The sequence below is a fragment of the Aulostomus chinensis genome, chromosome 16, assembly GCF_037954235.1.
Source record: "Aulostomus chinensis isolate RoL2024-O1b breed Wild chromosome 16, RoL_Achi_v1.0, whole genome shotgun sequence".
Classification (NCBI taxonomy): domain Eukaryota; kingdom Metazoa; phylum Chordata; class Actinopteri; order Syngnathiformes; family Aulostomidae; genus Aulostomus; species Aulostomus chinensis.
In genome coordinates this window covers 4366522-4385417 of record NC_141335.1, presented here as the reverse complement: position 1 = coordinate 4385417, position 18896 = coordinate 4366522, and the positions used below count along the sequence as shown (strand labels likewise).

At 43.7% G+C, this 18896-nt stretch overlaps 2 protein-coding genes and 1 long non-coding RNA gene across 3 annotated transcripts; all 3 read right to left on the bottom strand.

Annotated features, from left to right (window-relative positions):
• Positions 1-19: 19 nt before the first annotated feature.
• Positions 20-5410, bottom strand: LOC147247229 (myelin and lymphocyte protein-like). Its single transcript, XM_086179638.1, has 4 exons — positions 5218-5410; positions 1931-2098; positions 1675-1797; positions 20-1310 (listed from the first exon to the last, which is right to left on the bottom strand). Exons 1-4 carry the CDS (start codon positions 5308-5310, stop codon positions 1236-1238), a joined length of 459 nt encoding a protein of 152 aa, XP_086035764.1. The 5' UTR covers positions 5311-5410; the 3' UTR covers positions 20-1235.
• Positions 5411-6375: 965 nt separating this feature from the next.
• Positions 6376-15485, bottom strand: LOC147247228 (myelin and lymphocyte protein-like). The gene is made up of 4 exons (XM_086179637.1): positions 15267-15485; positions 10099-10263; positions 9376-9552; positions 6376-8880 (listed from the first exon to the last, which is right to left on the bottom strand). Exons 1-4 carry the CDS (start codon positions 15351-15353, stop codon positions 8806-8808), a joined length of 504 nt encoding a protein of 167 aa, XP_086035763.1. The 5' UTR covers positions 15354-15485; the 3' UTR covers positions 6376-8805.
• A 1257-nt stretch (positions 15486-16742) lies between these two features.
• Positions 16743-17930, bottom strand: LOC147247227 (uncharacterized). Its single transcript, XR_015109607.1, has 3 exons — positions 17897-17930; positions 17429-17506; positions 16743-16789 (listed from the first exon to the last, which is right to left on the bottom strand). It is a non-coding gene; the product is annotated as an uncharacterized LOC147247227 (long non-coding RNA).
• Positions 17931-18896: the final 966 nt, after the last annotated feature.

The window sequence follows — 18896 nt, the reverse complement described above, 5'->3', positions numbered from 1 at the left end:
ATAAAAACAAGGACTCGGAAACGTTTGATCTCGTTTTAATCTTGAATATAAAATGACAAAACTGCTTTTCTGCCAGAGGTCTTACAGTCTATCAAAAAAAAAAAAAAAAATTTTAAAAACATAGACTTGGCTGCTTCTTTAATCAGCCTACAGGTGATTGTTGACGTACAGAAAAGAACGAAAAGATTTGACTAGACGAACGCACGTCAGCCTATTAAAATGACTTTAAAGATGCTTTTAACAGAGGAAAGGTGAGGCCAGTATGCGGATTAAAAATTCTGCTGTTAAAAAAAAAAAGCCTTTCAACTTTAATTATATGCTTCATTCCACCTATACAACATAACATTTTCCAACATCTAGTTCCAGCTGATATTATTTTAATCACTTCATTTTTGGTGCTTACAGACATTTTAGGACAGAAAATTGTCTTTTCACAAAAAAAAAAGATTAAATTATTGAAATTGGATCAATAAGCATGTTCCTCAACTATTCCTAAAGTTATTTATTTAAATGTTTCCTTCTCTAGCTGTTCCCTTCATCGTTCAAGCTCAATGTTTCCAGTCTGACCGCTCATTTTAGCGACGTTAACTTCACCTACGAGCTCGTTCTGCAGCGTGGTTCTTGCATGTGTGAGATAAGTCATTGATTTCAGTTTCATGCACAAGAATTGACACAGATTATCACATGAAGCCCTTTAAATCTAAGATTTCAGGTTAGTAAGCGGTGTGAGTCACTGTCTCCGTGCTTCTCTAAAATGGCAAACAGGTATGGCACCAATCAATGCCTCAAGATGATTTAAGGATTTAAAAAAAAAAATAGAGCACAGTATTACATCGCTAATTTTAATCTACAAACGTCCAAAAAAATGGCTGGACGCTAATTGGATCATTTGGAAAGTCGTGATTTTTTGTGAGTATCGCGTTCATTCGTCTCCATTGGTGTAACAAGGCGGCTTCTTCATTCGTGCGCCTTTTGCGAAGTCTAGAAGCGCTTCGGCGAAAACGACTCGCGTTCCATTAAAAAAAAAAAAAAAAAGAGGCAGGAATCCAGTGACTTCTTGTTGGTGTATAAAAACATACCTGTCATTGTGCACACGAGGGATGACACACACTCACAAGATTGCTTATGTTGCTTGTGCATTGTCACGCACACACACACACGCACGTACACACGCACACACACACACACAGATAGCACAGTACGTCTTGGACATGTCTGTCATTCAGTGACTCTCCTCAGAAGTTTTTCCATCGGATGGAGGACAGGATGGCGTGGACAAAGTAGAGCAGCGTGGCCACGTAGGCAAACACCTGAAAGAAAAACACCGCAATAATTTTGCATTCATTTGAAACAAATAAATAAATGACTTCATTTATTTTTGATCAGAATCGCTGGTCCGTAATTCTGTCTTAGCGACGGTTCGATGTTGCCGAATGCAGGAGCAGTGATGATTCCCTCAGAAGTCACAGTGCTGGTAAAGTAGTCATTTATGTCGCTTCAGAATAAATGCTGTGGTACTGTCACTCAAAAATAAATGTTAGGACTCAGCTGGAAAAGACAAATCAACCAATCCAAGATGTAAAATGAGGCGAGCATCCTAGCGACTGTGGACTTTCCAGTAACATTGAATGCATGATCTGTCTGTCTGTCTGTCTGTCTGGATGTTTCTCTCACCACAGCAGCGATGTCAATCTTGTAGAATTTAGCATTGACTTCTTTGATTATAAAGGTGATGTAAGCCAGGTCCACCGCCGCACTGAGGTAGAAGAACGCCGCCAGGCCGTGATAAGCGAAGTCCTGTTCACACAGATAAGTTCACGTCACAACACGCCCACGTCACAAACCCTTTTTCTCATCTCGTTCATTCCTCATGTCCCCCCCCCCCTCCCCCCCCATTCTGAACTGCTTCTCTCTTTCTGTCACGTCTTACAGCAGCAGCCCAGCCAGAACCGTTCTTGTGACCCCCAGAAGCGAAAATGATGATCCAGAAGAAGGTCATGACGAAGCAGAAGACAGAGACGAACATCACCCAGCCCAGCGGGTTGGGAGGGACCACGTAGGTGGACGCCACCAGGATCCACACCAAACCTCCAAACACCTGTGGAGACGGAGGTGCACAGATGGTGGTTGGATTTCTGAGGTTTCTAATTTCTCTTGAGGCGGCAGATTCATTCAGTCAGCAACCCCGATTTCTACCAGACTACATTTACAAACAACAATGCAAAGCAACAGATGTGACATGGCGCTTCTGCTTTTTATTAACAACACCTATTTGTCCATTTTTAACGTCTCTTTTGGTTCGTCCCACCCAGACTTGGAAAGGAGTCGCTCCCTAAAGACGTGACATACTGCCAGCAGCACCAATGTCTGCTGATACTCTTTGTTTCTGCTCCTTTTCTTCCCTCAAATGACCTTTGACCTCCACGGTCTCACTATCAGGCAGACCTGTTTCAGTCTGGAGAAGCCAGGTTGAATGAGAAGCCATTGTTTAAAAAAAAAAAAAAAAAAAAAGCACAAAAAGAAAATACAGCAACATTTTGAAGCTTTTGCAGATTAAAAGAGGCTCTTCAGAGAGTCATTTTAGCTCTAAGTACCATCATTGTGACTTGGACACAGCCTGAGATGTCACCCTCATTGTTGTGAAAACACAGGAGGATTTACACCAGTACACCTGAAATAAATACTTTGGCTGAAAGTTTCCTGGAGGTAGTTTTACTGCAATTTGAAGCTTACTTTTTTCTTTACTGGGCCATAAAAACCAACAAATTGGTCAAATTGCAGCCCATGACTACAATTAGCAGGACCAGAGGCCTTATCTTTCTAAATCCGTGCAAAACAAACACTTGTCTTGACTCTTAAAAGCATTTCTCAGAGCTCAACAAGGGTGGCATTAGCCACGTCCGGAGGGTTGAGTGTCCCTGTGCTTCTCCATTGTGTTCGACGGTGTGACACCCAGCCTGGCGGATGCTGCGGGCATCTTAAACTGACAATAATTTATGTCGCGGGCTGATCCGGACCAGAGCGCCGCATGAGTCACGCACAGTAGCAGCAATAATTGCTCCCACGTCCAGATGTCTTGTTAAAAGGCAGATTAAAGCTTATTAGAATGATTTGTGATTCTCAGCAGGAAGAGAAAAAATAAACCCCAATTAGAAAATACTGTATCTGAGGACTGAACACTAATAACTAATATAACAATTATTTCGCTGAGTCACCGCTTAGCACCGAGGAACTACAACAGAGGGAATAATAGAGTGGCATTGTAAAAATACTAGCCTCCATCGCTTGCGAAGGCGTAGGGCTGATGGGACTTTTTTAAGAAGGCACGAGGCTCCTTCAAGGCCTGGATGAACTTTTGTTTAGATTACAAAAGCGTGAGATTTCAGTTGTGCAACCTGACAGACATCAAGATGAGTCAGGACCGATAAACACAGACATCTGGCAAGCAGCCGCATGTTGGAGGAGGCTTGTAAGATGCGCAGGTGAAGCTTTAATAACTACAATCTGTTTTCTTTTAACCTGCACATCACTGCGTCCTACTGCTGAGGGTCTGCGTCCTACTGCTGAGGGTCTGTGTCCTACTGCTGAGGGTCTGTGTCCTACTGCTGAAGGTCTGCATCCTGGTCTGCGTCCTACTGCTGAGGGTCTGCGTCCTACTGCTGAGGGTCTGCGTCCTACTGCTGAGGGTCTGTGTCCTACTGCTGAGGGTCTGCGTCCTACTGCTGAGGGTCTGTGTCCTACTGCTGAGGGTCTGCGTCCTACTGCTGAGGGTCTGCATCCTACTGCTGAGGGTCTGCGTCCTGGTCTGCGTCCTACTGCTGAGGGTCTGCGTCCTACTGCTGAGGGTCTGCGTCCTACTGCTGAGGGTCTGCGTCCTGGTCTGCGTCCTACTGCTGAGGGTCTGCGTCCTACTGCTGAGGGTCTGCGTCCCACTGCTGAGGGTCTGTGAGACTCAGCTTTAGTTGGTTTAAGATTCAGGCTGGCAGGACAAAGGGGCAAAACAATTCAGACCCGACAGAGAAAAAGTCTCTAAAAGCTGAAGTGAAAAGGCTGAATCTTCTGAGCTGGGTTCAGTGCTCTGATGGTCCCTTTGACAAGCGTGTGGATGTGGACCCTGGCCACGTATGTCCCTCTGAGCCACACATATGATATTACAGATGATTTACACAGATTTGCGCTAAAGTCTGGCCATTTTTCCAGAGCCATTTTTTTTCCCAAGAATTTCCCTTTGAATTCAGAGCACTGTAGAAATGACGTTATTCATAATGATTAAATCATGTGACCAAAGTTCTTGCAGTTGAAATGTGAAATGTTTTTTTGCAATCAGAAGAACCGTCGTGTGAAAACGGACCCACAGAAACTGGTGAGGGTGCATTCAAGATGAGACGCCAAGGATGACGTGCACGCAAGATGCAGGAAAATGAGAGACAGCTGCCCCCCCCCCCCCCGCGTGATGAAAGATTAATGCCTTTTATGAAAGTCTCTTTTTAGCATCGTTAAACATTTGTGTGTGTGTGTGTGTGTGTGTGTGTGTGTGTGTGTGTGTGTGTGTGTGTGTGTGTGTGTGTGTGCAGACCTGTTGTTTTTTTCTCGTGCAGCTCTGACTGGACTCATTGAATCATGAATGACATGGAAAATACCTCCCGGCCCCTCCATTAATAAATAAAAGTCTAAAATAAACAAGCCAGGACCGGAGTCATCCCACATGAACTCAGATCAGTTTCGAGCTTTTGTCATCGTTGAAGGAGAAGAAGAGTTGCCCGCATTCCTGCCTCCACGAGTAACAGCGATACACTGTGAGTGAAACGTGAGATACAAAAAAGACGTGGAGGCTCCGTCTTAGGGGACGACGGCTCATCATCTCCAGTTCCATCAAAATACACATTTTGTATTGCACAGTTTTTTCTGTCTATAATAATGATAACAATGCTATGATAATGAGCCAGTATGAACTCAGAACCTTTGAAGTCTTTGTCAATATTATAATACCATGACATCATCCTTATGTGAATTTCAAAATTACAAAAAAAAGATTCCGTGTGGTTATCATTTCATTTTTCTATGTTTTGCTCTTAAAAAAACAAACAAACAAACAAACGTACTCATGTCAAAGAACAACATGAATTTACAACCTGAACTGCATTGTTTGTTGGCTTCACGTTCCAAATGCTGAGAGGTCATTTCATGGATTGACTGATTCCTTTTCCTTCCACTCACCAGCTCAGGCAGGTAGAAGACATCTGGGGCTGTGGTGCATATCCCGAGTCCACTGGGCAGGCTCCCCATCGGCTGGGCAGTGGTTGCAGCCATGTCAGCCTCGTCTCTCTCCCGGAGTCAAGAGCGGCGTGCAGCTTCTCTCCTCTGAACTAACGGAGCAGCAGCAGGTGTTGCTAACCCTTAAGGGAAGATATGTTTGCGGTCAAACCAGTTCTGCTATTGTGGAGCAGCGATCATTTCCTGGGTACAAACCAGACACACCCTTCATCCCGCTGAGAGACCTGCTGTTTCATGTGAGCTCCTGACCTGTGAAGGGATTTTTTGAACCAAGCAGGAGAGGAATTTTGTGCCCCGAGGCTCCACTGAAAGCTGACATATCTTCATTATTGCTCACTGAGGTTTAGGTGGCGTTATAATGAGACCGGAGCTCAATTGTATGTCACAAAGAGGCTGTCATATGAATTCTCTTTGAAATGTAGCTGTTCGATTACTTTTATGGCTGCAGACATTCCATCCAAGCAAATCCACTCAGGTTTTAATGGGAAAGAAGTTGCTCGGGTAGCAACAAAAGAGCCGGATAGTTCTATCAGATATTCACCAAAACAGAGCTGGAGGGCGAGGGAAGTCTCTACTGCTGTTGTGTGTAAATACGACTGTACTGTCAGTAAGCAGCCGTTTGCTATAAACCTACTCATGTCAGTAATATAAAGTGATAATATCTATGTTCGCCCTACCAGCTTGAGCCGGCGCCAACGAGAGGCTTCACAAATAGACACAGCAGGGGGCACTTTTCAACCCCCTCCTGTACGGATACACGTAGAAGAAACAGCTGGGGAACGTACAAGGACAAAACAGGCGAATTGAGTCATAAGAAGAAATATTCCCAAATTTGACGCTAATAGAAGAACAAACAGAAGACCTCAGGTTTGGACCTAAAGTGAGGACTTCCCACAAACGAGGCGCTGGTTCCTCCTTGTAAAGAGGATTCACGTCACGCGTCTCTAGTCCAGAGGCCTGCGTTTCAGGAGTGAGGGCCAGACTTATTGGGGTTGTTTTTTTTTGTGATTAAAACAGCAAAACAGGAAGTGCAGCCTTCTTGCCTGCTTTTCATAGAGCACAGCTGTGTTAGAGAGTCCACACAACGGTTTATTTCCTGGCATCATTACATCACAACTGCTGACAAGCTTGGATTTTTATTTTTTTTTTCCTCTGTGTAGGAACTCCGACTTGGAGAGGCGTTCCATGGAAACAGGACGGAGAACAGGAGAATAGGCAGAGAGCTGAATGGATAAGAAACACGGGGAACAGATGAAACACTCCGAAAATAAATAAAAAGAACAGGTAGTAACACAAAAGTACCCGCGGGTGAAGTGCATTTCAAAATAAAACAAGAACTCAGGAAAACAAAGAACACCACAAAGATCAGGAGTTGAAAAATAATGCAAACTTTGAGAGTCCGACACAAAATAACAACCCCGAAACCAGAACCACATAAGAGGTTTTTTTTTTAATGATCTCATTAAGAAAAAATAACAATGTATTCTTAAAATGAGGAAACAATAAATAAAATTCTACATTTCTTCATACTGAGATGCAATTTTTGATTAAAACGATAGCTTTTATGGGAAATATGTGGTGTAAAAATGCAAGTGCTGCCATTTTTCATTGCCACTACGAAAAGAAAAGCATTGAGCACTTATGTGTTCTTATCTAGAGAAACCTGGTTTGATCGTATATCTTTAAATCAGAACTCCATCCATCGTCGTCTTCCGCTTATTCCTTACTAGTAAGGGTCGCGGGGGGGTGGAGCCTATCCCAGCATCTACGGGCGAGAGGCGGGGTTCACCCTGGACAGGTCGCCAGTCCATCGCAGGGCCAACATACAGAGACGAACAACCATTCACACTCACAGTCACACCTACAGTCAATTTAGAGTATCAATCAGCCTAGTCCCCATTTGCATGTCTTTGGATGGTGGGAAGAAGCCAGAGTACCCGGAGAGAACCCACACAGGCACAGGGAGAACATGCAAACTCCACACAGAAAGATCCCACACCCGAGCTGGGACTCGAACCCGGAACCTTCTTGCTGTGAGGCCACAGTGCTGACCACTGCACCACCGTGCAGCCCTAAATCAGAACTCATCCAGTCAAAATGTATTCTACCGTCCAGTGGGTTTTTCTTTTGGAGTAATCTGTGCATCAGAGTTCTGCCATGACATTGACGCGGTAATTTCCTTCACTCATAAAGTAAAATCTGACACCAGAGTGTTTAAAAGTCCACTTCATTTATTCCACATCATGGATTCCAACAATAACTTCTGTGTGAAATCATCTGTAAGTATATACACGCTAAAAGTTGCAGAGATTTGCAAAGAAATAAGAAAACAACCACGGTGAAACATTGGTCCCTACAGAATATCAAAACGGAGCTTTTCAAGAACGTTTCATGAAGAGCTCTGTTGCGGTGAAGAGGAAGAAGTTGCATTTATCTTTTGATCGGCATAAACTTGAAATAAGTGATGACCTTTCTTCTCCAGTCGAGTGGAGTGGATTTTTCAGGGTTCATATCCTGAATTTTAACAACCTCCTGCAGGATCCATCAGTAATCTGAATGTGCTGCGTTGTGACACTTCTCTGGTTTGTGGAAATGTGGAGGATAAAACTTAGCGACAGTAAAAACGTCTGGTGTCTCGATGACGATATTTCTCTTTCAGACGTATTTAGAAAGACTCTCCTTCGTGGGACTCACTGGCTGCTGAAATATCAGACACGCTGAAGCTGAACGCAAACCAACGCCACGACATCGGAGCCTTTGTTTGATTTCGTGGGATGAGAACATCCCCAGTAATGAAATGTGCAGAGACATACAGCCACGATACGCTGCTTACGATGGAAAACGCGGAGGAAAAAAAAGCCCCAAATTCTTTCATTTGAATTCTTCTTGACCTTCGGAACCGTGTGAAAACAAGCAGCGAGGTTTCCGGATCTCCTCAAGCATGTATGAATATTATCAAGTTCTTAATTTAATTAAATCCAGGGTCATGCAAACATTTTCTTTATTCTGGTTTTATGTTTTTGCTCGATCCGTTCATATCCATCAGTTCTGACCAAACTCTCTGATTTTGGTAAGTAAATGGTGATTAAAACAGGGGGCTTGTGGGTAGCGCCGCCGTCAAGCAGCCGAAGGGTCGCTGGTTAGATCCTCACTTCCCCCGGTGAGCGTGTCCAAGTATCCTTGAGCGAGATCCTGAGCCCCTAACTCCTCCTGATGGCCCTGCGTCCAGGGTGAACCCCGCCTCTCACCCAGTGTCAGCTGGGATAGGCCCCCCCCCCCCCCCCCACACCCTCAACAGACAAGTGGTATAGAAAACAGATGGATGTGATTAAAAACCGCCCTCAGATACACTTCCTGTTCTGCTCGTTCATTCACTCCTTTGTTGTTTTTGGCACTTTAGTTTGTAACTTGTGTTTTTCGAGATGAAAATAAAAAAAAGAAGAAAAGTAACTGTGTTTATTCTGATGTCAGGTTGGGTCATGATGTCGTCTCTTCTCTGGTTGGTTTGCGGTTGGACAGCATTTTTTTTTTTTAGGATCTCTTCCATCGAATTGCAGAGAAAATCGCGTGGAGGAAGTAGAGGAGGGTTGCCACGTAGGACATCACCTGGGAAAACAGCAGGAAATCATGCGGAACGTCAATGTCACAACAGTGGCGTCAAAACTGCTTGTTTATAGAGCACACCGTTGATAAATGATACAAAAATGTGACAAAGTCTGTGAGAGGACGAATAAAACCTGAAACTTTAAAGGATTCGGCCCGGAATCCTGTTAAAATCACACTGAAACCCTTTCAATAACAGCATCATGTGTGGGAAATCAGTAAATTACCAGATTATATTATCACACAACACTCATTACACCAGAATGTTATTATTCAAACCCACATACATTTATTTAGATGTTAGTTAAGATACTGGGGGGGGGGGGGGGGGCACTGTCAGGCCATCAAATGAATGATTACCCCTTTAGATTATTTCACACTATTTTCATCTCAAAGGAGAAGTTAAGTGGAAAAAGGAACTTGTGTGTGTGTGTGTGTGTGTGTGTGTGTGTGTGTGTGTGTGAGGAAGAGAGAGAGAGAAAGAGAGACACATCATACCACTGCAGCAATGTCCAGTCGGTAGATTTTGAGACTTTCGCCGATTAACGATGAAACTGGAATAGTCGGTGCGCCCTGAATCACCGTAACACCCCACCCTTTCAGCACGGTGATGTAGGCCAGATCCACCGAGGCACTGAGGTAGAACACCACCGCCACAAAATGATAGCCGACATCCTGCAGAGGGACGGAGGAGGGACGAGAGGGGCCGTGGAAGGGAGATATTATGGGAGGGAACAGATACGTGTTGACAACGTCATTTGGCACAAGCTTTGGAAGACAAACTAAATCCTAAAGGACAACAAACTACTGGAAGAGAAAATAAGAATACAGGAGATGACTTTGCTTTACTTGTAAGTGTCTTGAGCTCACAAAGATGTGTTTTTTTTCCTTCCTGCGTCACTTCTTTGTGACTCCAGGATGCAGAAAGAACCAGCCACGTATATTTAGCCTGCGACTATTTGTGAATTATTGAAAGGCACAATCAACTTTTGCAGAAGTTCTTCATCTATCAAATAATCTACACGTGGCTCTTCACGGATTGCTTGATTTCTGTTTAAAGGTTTGTATTGTTTTCACCACGAGCCTCAACTTCATCCTTACATGTGGGGTAATCCGGAGCACAGGCTGCCCTGGTGTCCAACACTGCTAATGACAGCACCAGTGTCTACAAGCTTCCCAGTACGCTGATACAGCTGCAAGCTAACTGGGTGGATGTCTCACCAGTGAGGGCCAGATGCTGCTCTGGTTGCCTCCGCAGAGAAAGATGAAGAACCAGAGCGTCGTGAAAACAAAGCAGAAGACGGAGACGAACATCACCCAGCCCAAAGGGTTGTCCGGGTAGACGCGAGTCGACGCCACCAGGATCCACACCAAACCTCCGAACACCTACGGGGTCACACAGGTGAGACAAAGACACGGGTTTGAAATCTCGTGGTGGGCGCTGTCCCTTTTGTTCAGTGCCAGAATCAGCAGTCGTGACGGAAACCCTTCTGTTGCATGAGCTGACCTGAATCTCGTCCCTTGGATAACTGAACCTCCCTGAGTCCAACGGGGTTTAGTCCCAGCTGCTCACTCTGAGCGTTCGATCCCAAAGCCAACGAAGCTGCTAGGATGCTCGCCGTGAACAACAAGCAGCAATAAAATTAGGAAATTATATTTGACACTTTTAAGATCTATAGGTTACAATGATTTGCATTGTCAAGAGTTTTTTTCATCATTTGTCAAGGGTAAGCAATAGAGAGGTGCTTATTGTTGTAGGCCAACTCAATTAACATTGCTATCAACTTCCTACAAACGAAAGCCAGCGGGTTTTTTTTTTTTCCCAGTGGGTTTTGGATTATTGCTTCATCAACTCCGTGTAAATAAACATTTATGAGATGTGCAGGTTTTGTTTCATGTTATAACTCTGAAACCAGAACCGCGACCTCTACCGTATGATTTTGGTGGCGTAAATGCAATCTTTTAACGTGTGACTCCAACCACACGGCGAACTTAAAGCCCAAAAAAAAGTCTACATTCGTGGCCAAACTAAGACAACCCTGTTGACCTGCAGGGGTTACTGTTCTTTCAAACATTCTGAAGCTCCTTTCAGAACCACAGAACATCACTTACAGTGGTTTTCCATCTTAAAACTACGGCCCTTTAAAATAAACCTAATGACAAACCACTCAGAGACAGCGGCGTTCTCTGGAGCGCGCTCAGTTGTCACTCTCCTCCTTCGACAAACACTCAGCTTGAAAGAGCCTGTGGCATTTTCACACTTGAACCTCCGTAAGAAGCGCATTAGCATGTAATATATCGAGTGTGTGGAGCAACAGCACACCTCGAACTGTCCTACATCAAACGCTATGAACCCGTGATAAAACAGGTGCGCAAAAAAGAGACTGTAGTTGTGTCATGGTGGTTATTTTTCAAAGACTTGAAATGATGCGGTAGAAATGCACTGACGTTAAAAAAAGAAATGGAACGAGCAAACATAATGGGGTCTTCGCCCGAAGTACCTTCAGGCTCAGGCCCTCATAAAAAAATGGCCCTCAGCTGCCTCTGTATCAGGATTCTGCTGGTTCATTACACATATTACTAACATCTGTGCTTTTCCTGCTTTGTCTTTGTCGGTGTTTCTGAAGCTCAACCAATGAGCATGAAGCTCTCGATCACCGGTCCCAGTGTCAAAAGAGCAGGTGTGGCACAAAATCCAGGGCCCTGGATATACAAGCTTTCTCTGAGGGCCCCTTGACTGAGAAACCAAGTGTCGGTAAGTTCAAACAAAGTCCATCTACTCGTGATGTAGCCGCCGTGTCCCTGAGTGGTCAGTAACCAACATTTGCCACACCCTGAATGAAACAACGCGGGTCGTTCAACTATATCTCCAGAACTCACTCCACCTCGTGAGCTCTGATTTCCACCTGAAACCTCTTTGGATGAGAAGGGGGGGAGAACCTTTGCGTAAATGCTGCTGGTTTCAGGGCTGCGTTGACTTTTGTCAAACCAAGACGTCGTCATTTTCATGCATAATTATGTTGAAGGGGAAGTCCCAGGATGTTGAAGGCATTTTTATGTTCGTAAAACGAATGATCATCACTTGTTTTTCATTCCATCCATTATTTAAATGCTTGTTTAGATGAAGTGCCTCATTTCAATACATTTTACTTTTTATCAGAGACTTTCAGCAGGTATCTCCTGTTATTAAATGAATACTTAAGAGCACAGATTGTAAATGAGAGAGGAAGCCCTGTCCCACAAAGTACCTGATCTCTTTGCGTAGATAAGATTTTACCTTTGGAAAAAAAATGTTTTTTTTTTTTGTTTTTTTTTCCGTTTAAACTCCTTGGAAAATACGAGCTCGGAAGTATAAAGAATCACTTCTTGTTCAGCTCCACTTTATAACATCCAGAAAACAGCTTGATGAATCATTCTGTCACATTTCTAGCTCTTATTGCAACTCAGAAACTTCTCTATAGCGCCAAGGTGCAAAGATCATGAGCTGATGGGCTAGCATTTGCTCTCCGAGCTGGTCTGCTTGCACACTATCCAGCTAACGGGCTAACTGATGCGCCTTGATTTTGAATTCCACTGACCTCTAAATGTAAGCTGAGGGTTTTTGAATGTCAAGGAGATTGACCATAACAAGAGGGATGTGTACAGAGGTCCCACAGAGAGGGTGAGTGAGTGTGTGTGTGTGTGTGTGTGTGTGTGTGATTGCCCAAAAAACATTTCATGAATGAGGCCCAGAACATTACTACATTCATCACAGTTGACACTCCTCCCTCGAGTCTTTTTCATTTGCAACAATAGCTGTAATATGTAACAGTTAAAAGGAGGTAAAAGAGAACCCTTGATCAAGCCTTCACTGTTGAAACACTTCCATTGCTGCAGCCTTGAAATGTTCCCGTTCTTACATGAGTCAAGTACCTATAGAGCTGCATGAGCAAACAACTGAAGCCACGTCTGTGAAAACACTGCATCCCATCATAAATCCCACTCCTTATCTCTGTTCATATCGGTTAGGTTCCAGGTGAAAGGGAGCTCTTTCTCTGCCTGAGAAACGTACACCATCCGCAGTTGGTGGATCTACAATTGTGGTTGTGCTGTCGAAATAGTCACAGGTTTCAGCCAGAAGGAATCAACCGTTACATCTCAAACCATTCTTTCAGCTAAATCTGTTAACCTGAATATACAAGCGCACGGCAATCTATATTCCACTGCTAAATACACAAATTCCAGCAGAGTAATGGCTGCCAGAACAAGCTTTCAGTGGAATATTCCTTTATCTAATGTACAGAAACCTGTTTGAGTGTTTGATGATGCCTTGTGCCAACTCAAATAACACCCCCTATTGTTCTCTTATTTGCAGAGTGGTTAATTTTCCTGCATCGCAGGCCACAGCTTGGTTTAAAGTAAAGAGCAATCACATGAAGAGTTTGTGTGTGTGTGTGTGTGTGTGTGTGTGTGTGTGTGTGTGTGTGTGTGTGTGTGTGAAGCAATTATCGTTTTGAAATGTTTCACTCACATTTTTCTGCGTTGTAGGTGGCTATGAATGTAGTTGAAACTGCCTTTGTTGGTTCCAATTGTATGGGGTTTTTTTTCTTTCGCCATTTTTATCGTCCTCTAACTGACGTCTTCCTGAACCTGCCTTGTTTGATTCAAGCAAAACGACTGAGAACAGGCCTTCACCTGTCGTCGTCGTCCATTTCGATTTTACTTCAAATTTAACTTCAACTAAAACATTACCAGTACTTTTCCATACTTGAGCAGCACGTAGCTTCATGACAAGATACAAAAGCGTCTCCGCTGGTACAAAAAGACACGAGCCAGCAAGTCAAACAAGTGAGTAGACGGCTGGTATCCACTTACACCTCTGCCTCACCTCAGACTGCTGCTGTTTTTCCAACGGTGTCCAAAAGATTTAATCTTCAAATCCCTCCTCTAAAGAAAAGGTAGATACTCGCTGCCTCTTAAATAGTCATTTATGAACAGGAGATACCTGCTGATAAAAACAGAATTGTCTGAAGAAGGGCAATTTCTCAAGATCAGCAGGAAATCCAAGGTTTTATAAAGATCCTATTGCCATTAGTAGAAACTATTTACCCTAAATTCAAATAAACCAGAAAAGCCTTAACAGAGTACAATCGAAGTTTGCCTTAGTGGACTCACATGTTCTGTTGAAGGTTGCAACATCCCCAACGAGTCGTCCTAAGTTATCCCTTTTTTATATTTCTCAAATTTAGGTCTGTATTAACAGTTTTTCCTCTGCCAGAATTGTACAAAACAATGCAGGGATTAATGCAGTTTGAATTCGTAGACACCTTTTTAGCGTGTGGTTCCTAACTGCTTCACCCAGCAGAAACAACCAAAATGTGCACTCAATCAGTGGTTGTGAATTACATCCAAGAGGTTGGCACCTACAGAGAATGAGAAGAAGTCGACCAGTAAACTGAGTTGCGTCCCTGGTGAGACTTAAAGATCTGAATTATGTTTTTAGAGAGACATTTGAAAACCTAACCTGCAATACATCTGAACTTGTATCACATTTATGTTGTTAGTTTTGCAGATTTTGAGGGTAAAACTTTTTTTTTTTTTTTTTTGTAGAGTAGCATTGTTGGACATACCTGCTAGAAATGTTTATTTCCCTAAACACTCAGAGAATATTCCTGCAATATTCCAATAAAGTTTTAAAAGTTTTCTTTTGCTTCCCAGAGTGTTCATCAGGCCATGCAAAAAAAGTTTAGTGACACAACTGGACGCCTTCTTCAAATTGTAGTTATTTCTTGGTAAATATTTTAATTTGGCAGGGCCACTATTTGAAATAATTACTTTTTTTTTTTAAATGTTCTTTGAATTGTGCAATTAAATTGATAGGTAAACAAAATTAGGACTTTTAGCCAATGAGCTGGAGTGTTTGTGAATTCTGTTTCCTCGTTGCTATGGCGACGTAAGTTCTCACTGGAATCAGTTTTCCTCACAGGCAAAATTGTCAAACAAGATGGTTGCCAAGCAAAGTGACATAACTTGTTCCTCTGCCGTAACGTTTATTAATCAGGAGAGATGAATAGGAGAGTTCCTGGGCACCTCGTCTGTCTCGGTCCTCCTTGCGGTGGATTAGCCGCCCTGCGTCGCTCCACTGATCAAAAACTGGTGCTGACCAATAGAACAAGACAGATCTCTATCTGCACGGAGACTCACCTCAGTGGAGCAGCGACAGAGAGGCAGATAGAGAAGAAAAGAGACAAGATGGTAATCTCAATGATTCCAACATGAGTGAACGATGGAGGAGAAACGAGCAGATGAAAGGTTCTCGATACGGTTGAAAGACAAAAGAGAAGTGAAGGCACTGATTGACGCCAAAAAAAAAAAAAAAAGGAAGAGAAAATAAATGAATTGAAACTCACAAACTCGGGGATGAAGAACAAGTCAGGGATGGAGAGGAAGATCCTGCCGCCTGTGGGCAGGACATCACCTGAGGTTGTGGAAGCCATAGTCCAAAACCCTCTGTGTGTGTGTGTGTGTGTGTGTGTGTGATTTCCTCTAGAATGAGATGTGCAACCTGTTTTAATCTGCTTTTTAAAGCCTGTCTTTCTCTCCCCCTGTCCTGCACCTCCCTCCACCAATCTTCCACTCCACCTACCCATCCATTCCTCTGCTTGAAACGACCAGTTTGACAGGTGCTTTGTTTGTGCAGTAAGAGGATGTCTCCTGTGTGTGTGTGTGTGTGTGCGTGTGTGTGTGTGTGTAGATGTGCTTCTCTGTGCAGTTTTTATGTGTTTGTGTGTGCCTTCACACTGTTAGTCTCTGGAAATGGCAACGGGTTGTTTACATGCACACAAAAAAAGTGATTGTGAGGCAACTCATGCAGTCTTCATGTGGGATATGAAAGGAATTGGTGGTTGGTGTCATTTGCTCTGGTCAGAAAATAAAAGCAGAATCTGTACCGGAATCTTGTTCTGCTTAAATGAGATGACGACCGTCTGGGTGCGAGCAGTCAAATCAGTCTCACTGTGCTTTTGCCTCCCTGAACTGCCAAAGGCAGTGTGATGGTTTCCATGCTGAGGGATTAAAACTCTTAAAGTATACAGAAGCTATTGTGCAGGAGGTCGTCTCAGCTTTTGTCTGGGATGAGGCAGCCTGCTTTAACTTGTCGCAAGATGAATGACAATCAAGTGCACATCTGGAATTCTAGTGTCCAAACACTCATGAGTGTGAGGTTTCAGCGGTGAGAGATCATCTTCTGGTCCAAGCCTGGACATCTTTCTTCTGAACTGTCGAGTGTGAGAGCTGAGCTTCTGTCCGTCTTTGTTCATGCTAACGACGCAACCCAAGTTATCAGAGGAGCAGAGGTAAATCATGCTGAATATTTCTAACTGGAAAATGCAGCCCTCCGTCACTCGACTGTCTCCACACATGATCAATTTCTCATGAGGGAAAACAAATTTCAGGCATTTTTCTGTCTGGAAACGCATCCGAGGTCTGTGTTCACACTGATCTTCCTCAGTAAATGATCACATTTTCAAGGTCTCAATTGAGGTTTTCAAGCTGTGGTCACTCCTTAGGAGGAATGTAGAACAATGAAGCCACCAGCTCGGATTCCACATAATCTCAATGATAGAATGTGTCATGCCAGTAGGTATCGTGTTCAGGTTGCGTGTGTGTGTGTGTGTGTGTGTGTGTGTGTGTGTGTGTGTGTGTTTCGGTTTATGGCATCGGCAACTATTTCTGTGACACAACCACTTTCGACCGAGAACCAGTCTCACACTTGGTGTCTCCTGGAGTGCACCCTCATTCAGTGTGAGCAGCTTTCATCTCATCCACAGGGGGACGTCTCTTTCAGGGACGGGCGCTTGCTTTGACGCGCCCGAGTCGACCTGTTAGGCTTTACAAGGGCGGCAGAGATTGGAGCGGAGTTGGTCCACAGTCGCTGTACGTGTGAGAAGATGAGACAAAGATCTCCTCACTGATCAGAACGATTAAAAGACCTCCTCCTCGAGTCTTTATCAGTCTCTGTGATTTAGAGCTGTCTTTAAAATAAGGTAATATGTACACACATGCTTGTTTTTCATCAGGTTTATTGGTTGATAAATGGTTTATTTTATCTAGGTGAATAAAATGTGAGGGCTACAAGCACTTCCATGGGAAGACTTGCCAGCTGTCATTAAAAAAGACAAAAAAACAACTGGTTAGTTGTTCAAACACAGTCAGAAGGCCTTGTATCATCTTTTGCCCTCCACTGCTGTGAGTTCTGACTGTACAGTAAACACGGCAACCCGACCCCCCCCCAACTTGAGGATCAGGTTTGGGTGTCTGTTCTGGGGAATCCCTGCTAGCTCCAGGGGATCTGCTCTGTAGTTGACCGTGACCTCTGACCTCCCAGGAGAATGGCAGACAGAAATGCTTAGCAAATATGTCTGAACCTGACTGTCAGCCTGGGTGTTGTATCTCCAAGCAGCATGAGTGCTTTTTAGCTGTGTTACTTCGGGGTCAACGTGAGATTTACTGAATCATGAATACAGTTTACTTTTCAGCCAAATATATCGCCATGGTAACCTCTGTTGCTCACCTGGACTGCACCAGACCAGGACCACAACTGTGAATGTTCCTGGGTTAGCTTAGCAGGAGACGGTAGCTAAAGATTCTCCTGCCCTGGCAAGATGAAATAGGGGAATGTTTAGTTATGCAACATTTATCCCTCCGCTAATTTCATTGTGAATGAAAACTTGGATTGTGCAGTTTTTCTTGACTTTTAAACGGAATCAACTCTGCTAGTGAAACAAGTTATGTTAATTCAACTTATTGTGTCTGACGACTGTTCTTTTTGGTCCAGATGTTCAAAATACGAGTGAAGCTGCTCAAAGCGTTAAACGGTAATACCATGCATGTTGAAGCGTAATTGCTACTTTATCATGTAATCAGAATATCAATCAACTCTCTGAATATTATGATCATCATAAATACAAGTTAAGAGTGTCTTGCCACCTCATTTGTGTTTGGCACCTTTAGATATGGCCGGTGTTTGGAGGTCAGTCACCTGCGTCTCCAGCTGAATATTTTTCCTCGCATCATGTGAAGGATGGATGTTTCCTTATTCTATCAGAAGGGGGGGGGGGAGAGAGAGAGAGAGAGAGAGACATCCCTCAGCTTCCTGGATCATCTTACCAGCTCCACACTAATCCTTTGAAAGTCCCACCACCCTGTTCAACTGGTCCGGGGAACCGGCTGAGAACGTCTCAAGTGTTTCCAGGTGAGAACAGCCGTCAGGTCTACAATGGGGTTCTCTGTCTTCATGTTACCATAGAAATGGTTAATATTCAGCCAGGTTATCACTCTGGATGCTCAAATAGGATTTCAAAAGGTCCTCATTGTGTCGCCCATAACCTGTTTCTGTTTGTGCCTTGCAGAGAGCTTGGCGATCTGTGGACACAACAAATCCGATCTCTTCATTTGTAAATAACAGTGACGACAGAAATGTTCCTCACCATTTCTTGGGCAATGGAGGAGGACAGATCTCAGCAGGTAACAAATCTCCAAGGTTCTGTGTCAACACATCGTTTCTGTGTGATGAAACCAGCAGGAGCGAAGCTGCCCAACGAGCAGCATCTGACCCTCTTTTGTCTAAAGCTGCCGTCAGATATTCAGTTACTTTGATACCTTTATAGTAACCCAGTTTAACCCCATAGCTCAACCCTTAACAACGCTCTCTGGTCTCCACGGGCTGCACTGCCACAGCAGTCGTGCTGCAGGAATGTGGAAATACAGGATGTGTGATCTTATTTGCCAAACAAACTCAACGTTGTATGTGTGTGTACACACTTAAAGCCTTTGTGAGTGCACCCTTTTAGGCTGTTTAATGATTCTGTATCAACCCAAAAAATGTATTTTGCTTTTCCAGTACACACACAAATTAGGTGTCTTGTCCTCTCAAATATTTCTCTGTGACTCTGGAATGCAAAAAGAGACTGCTATGGATTTCTAACCTGAAGCTGATGGCAAGTGATGGCTAACAACAACAAAGCCGCCCAAACACGTCT

What these genes read in the sequence shown, in the direction of transcription:
- LOC147247229 (XM_086179638.1), bottom strand. Translation starts at nt 5,310, where the DNA reads ATGGCTGCAACCACTGCCCAGCCGATGGGGAGCCTGCCCAGTGGACTC. An exon ending in TCTTCTACCTGCCTGAGCTG is followed by an intron (nt 2,099 to 5,217) that starts GTGAGTGGAAGG and finishes CCGTCTCCACAG; the next exon opens with GTGTTTGGAGGTTTGGTGTG. An exon ending in AGATTGACATCGCTGCTGTG is followed by an intron (nt 1,311 to 1,674) that starts GTGAGAGAAACA and finishes TTTTTCTTTCAG; the next exon opens with GTGTTTGCCTACGTGGCCAC.
- LOC147247228 (XM_086179637.1), bottom strand. Translation starts at nt 15,353, where the DNA reads ATGGCTTCCACAACCTCAGGTGATGTCCTGCCCACAGGCGGCAGGATC. An exon ending in TGTTCTTCATCCCCGAGTTT is followed by an intron (nt 10,264 to 15,266) that starts GTGAGTTTCAAT and finishes GTGACCCCGTAG; the next exon opens with GTGTTCGGAGGTTTGGTGTG. An exon ending in GACTGGACATTGCTGCAGTG is followed by an intron (nt 8,881 to 9,375) that starts GTATGATGTGTC and finishes CTGTTTTCCCAG; the next exon opens with GTGATGTCCTACGTGGCAAC.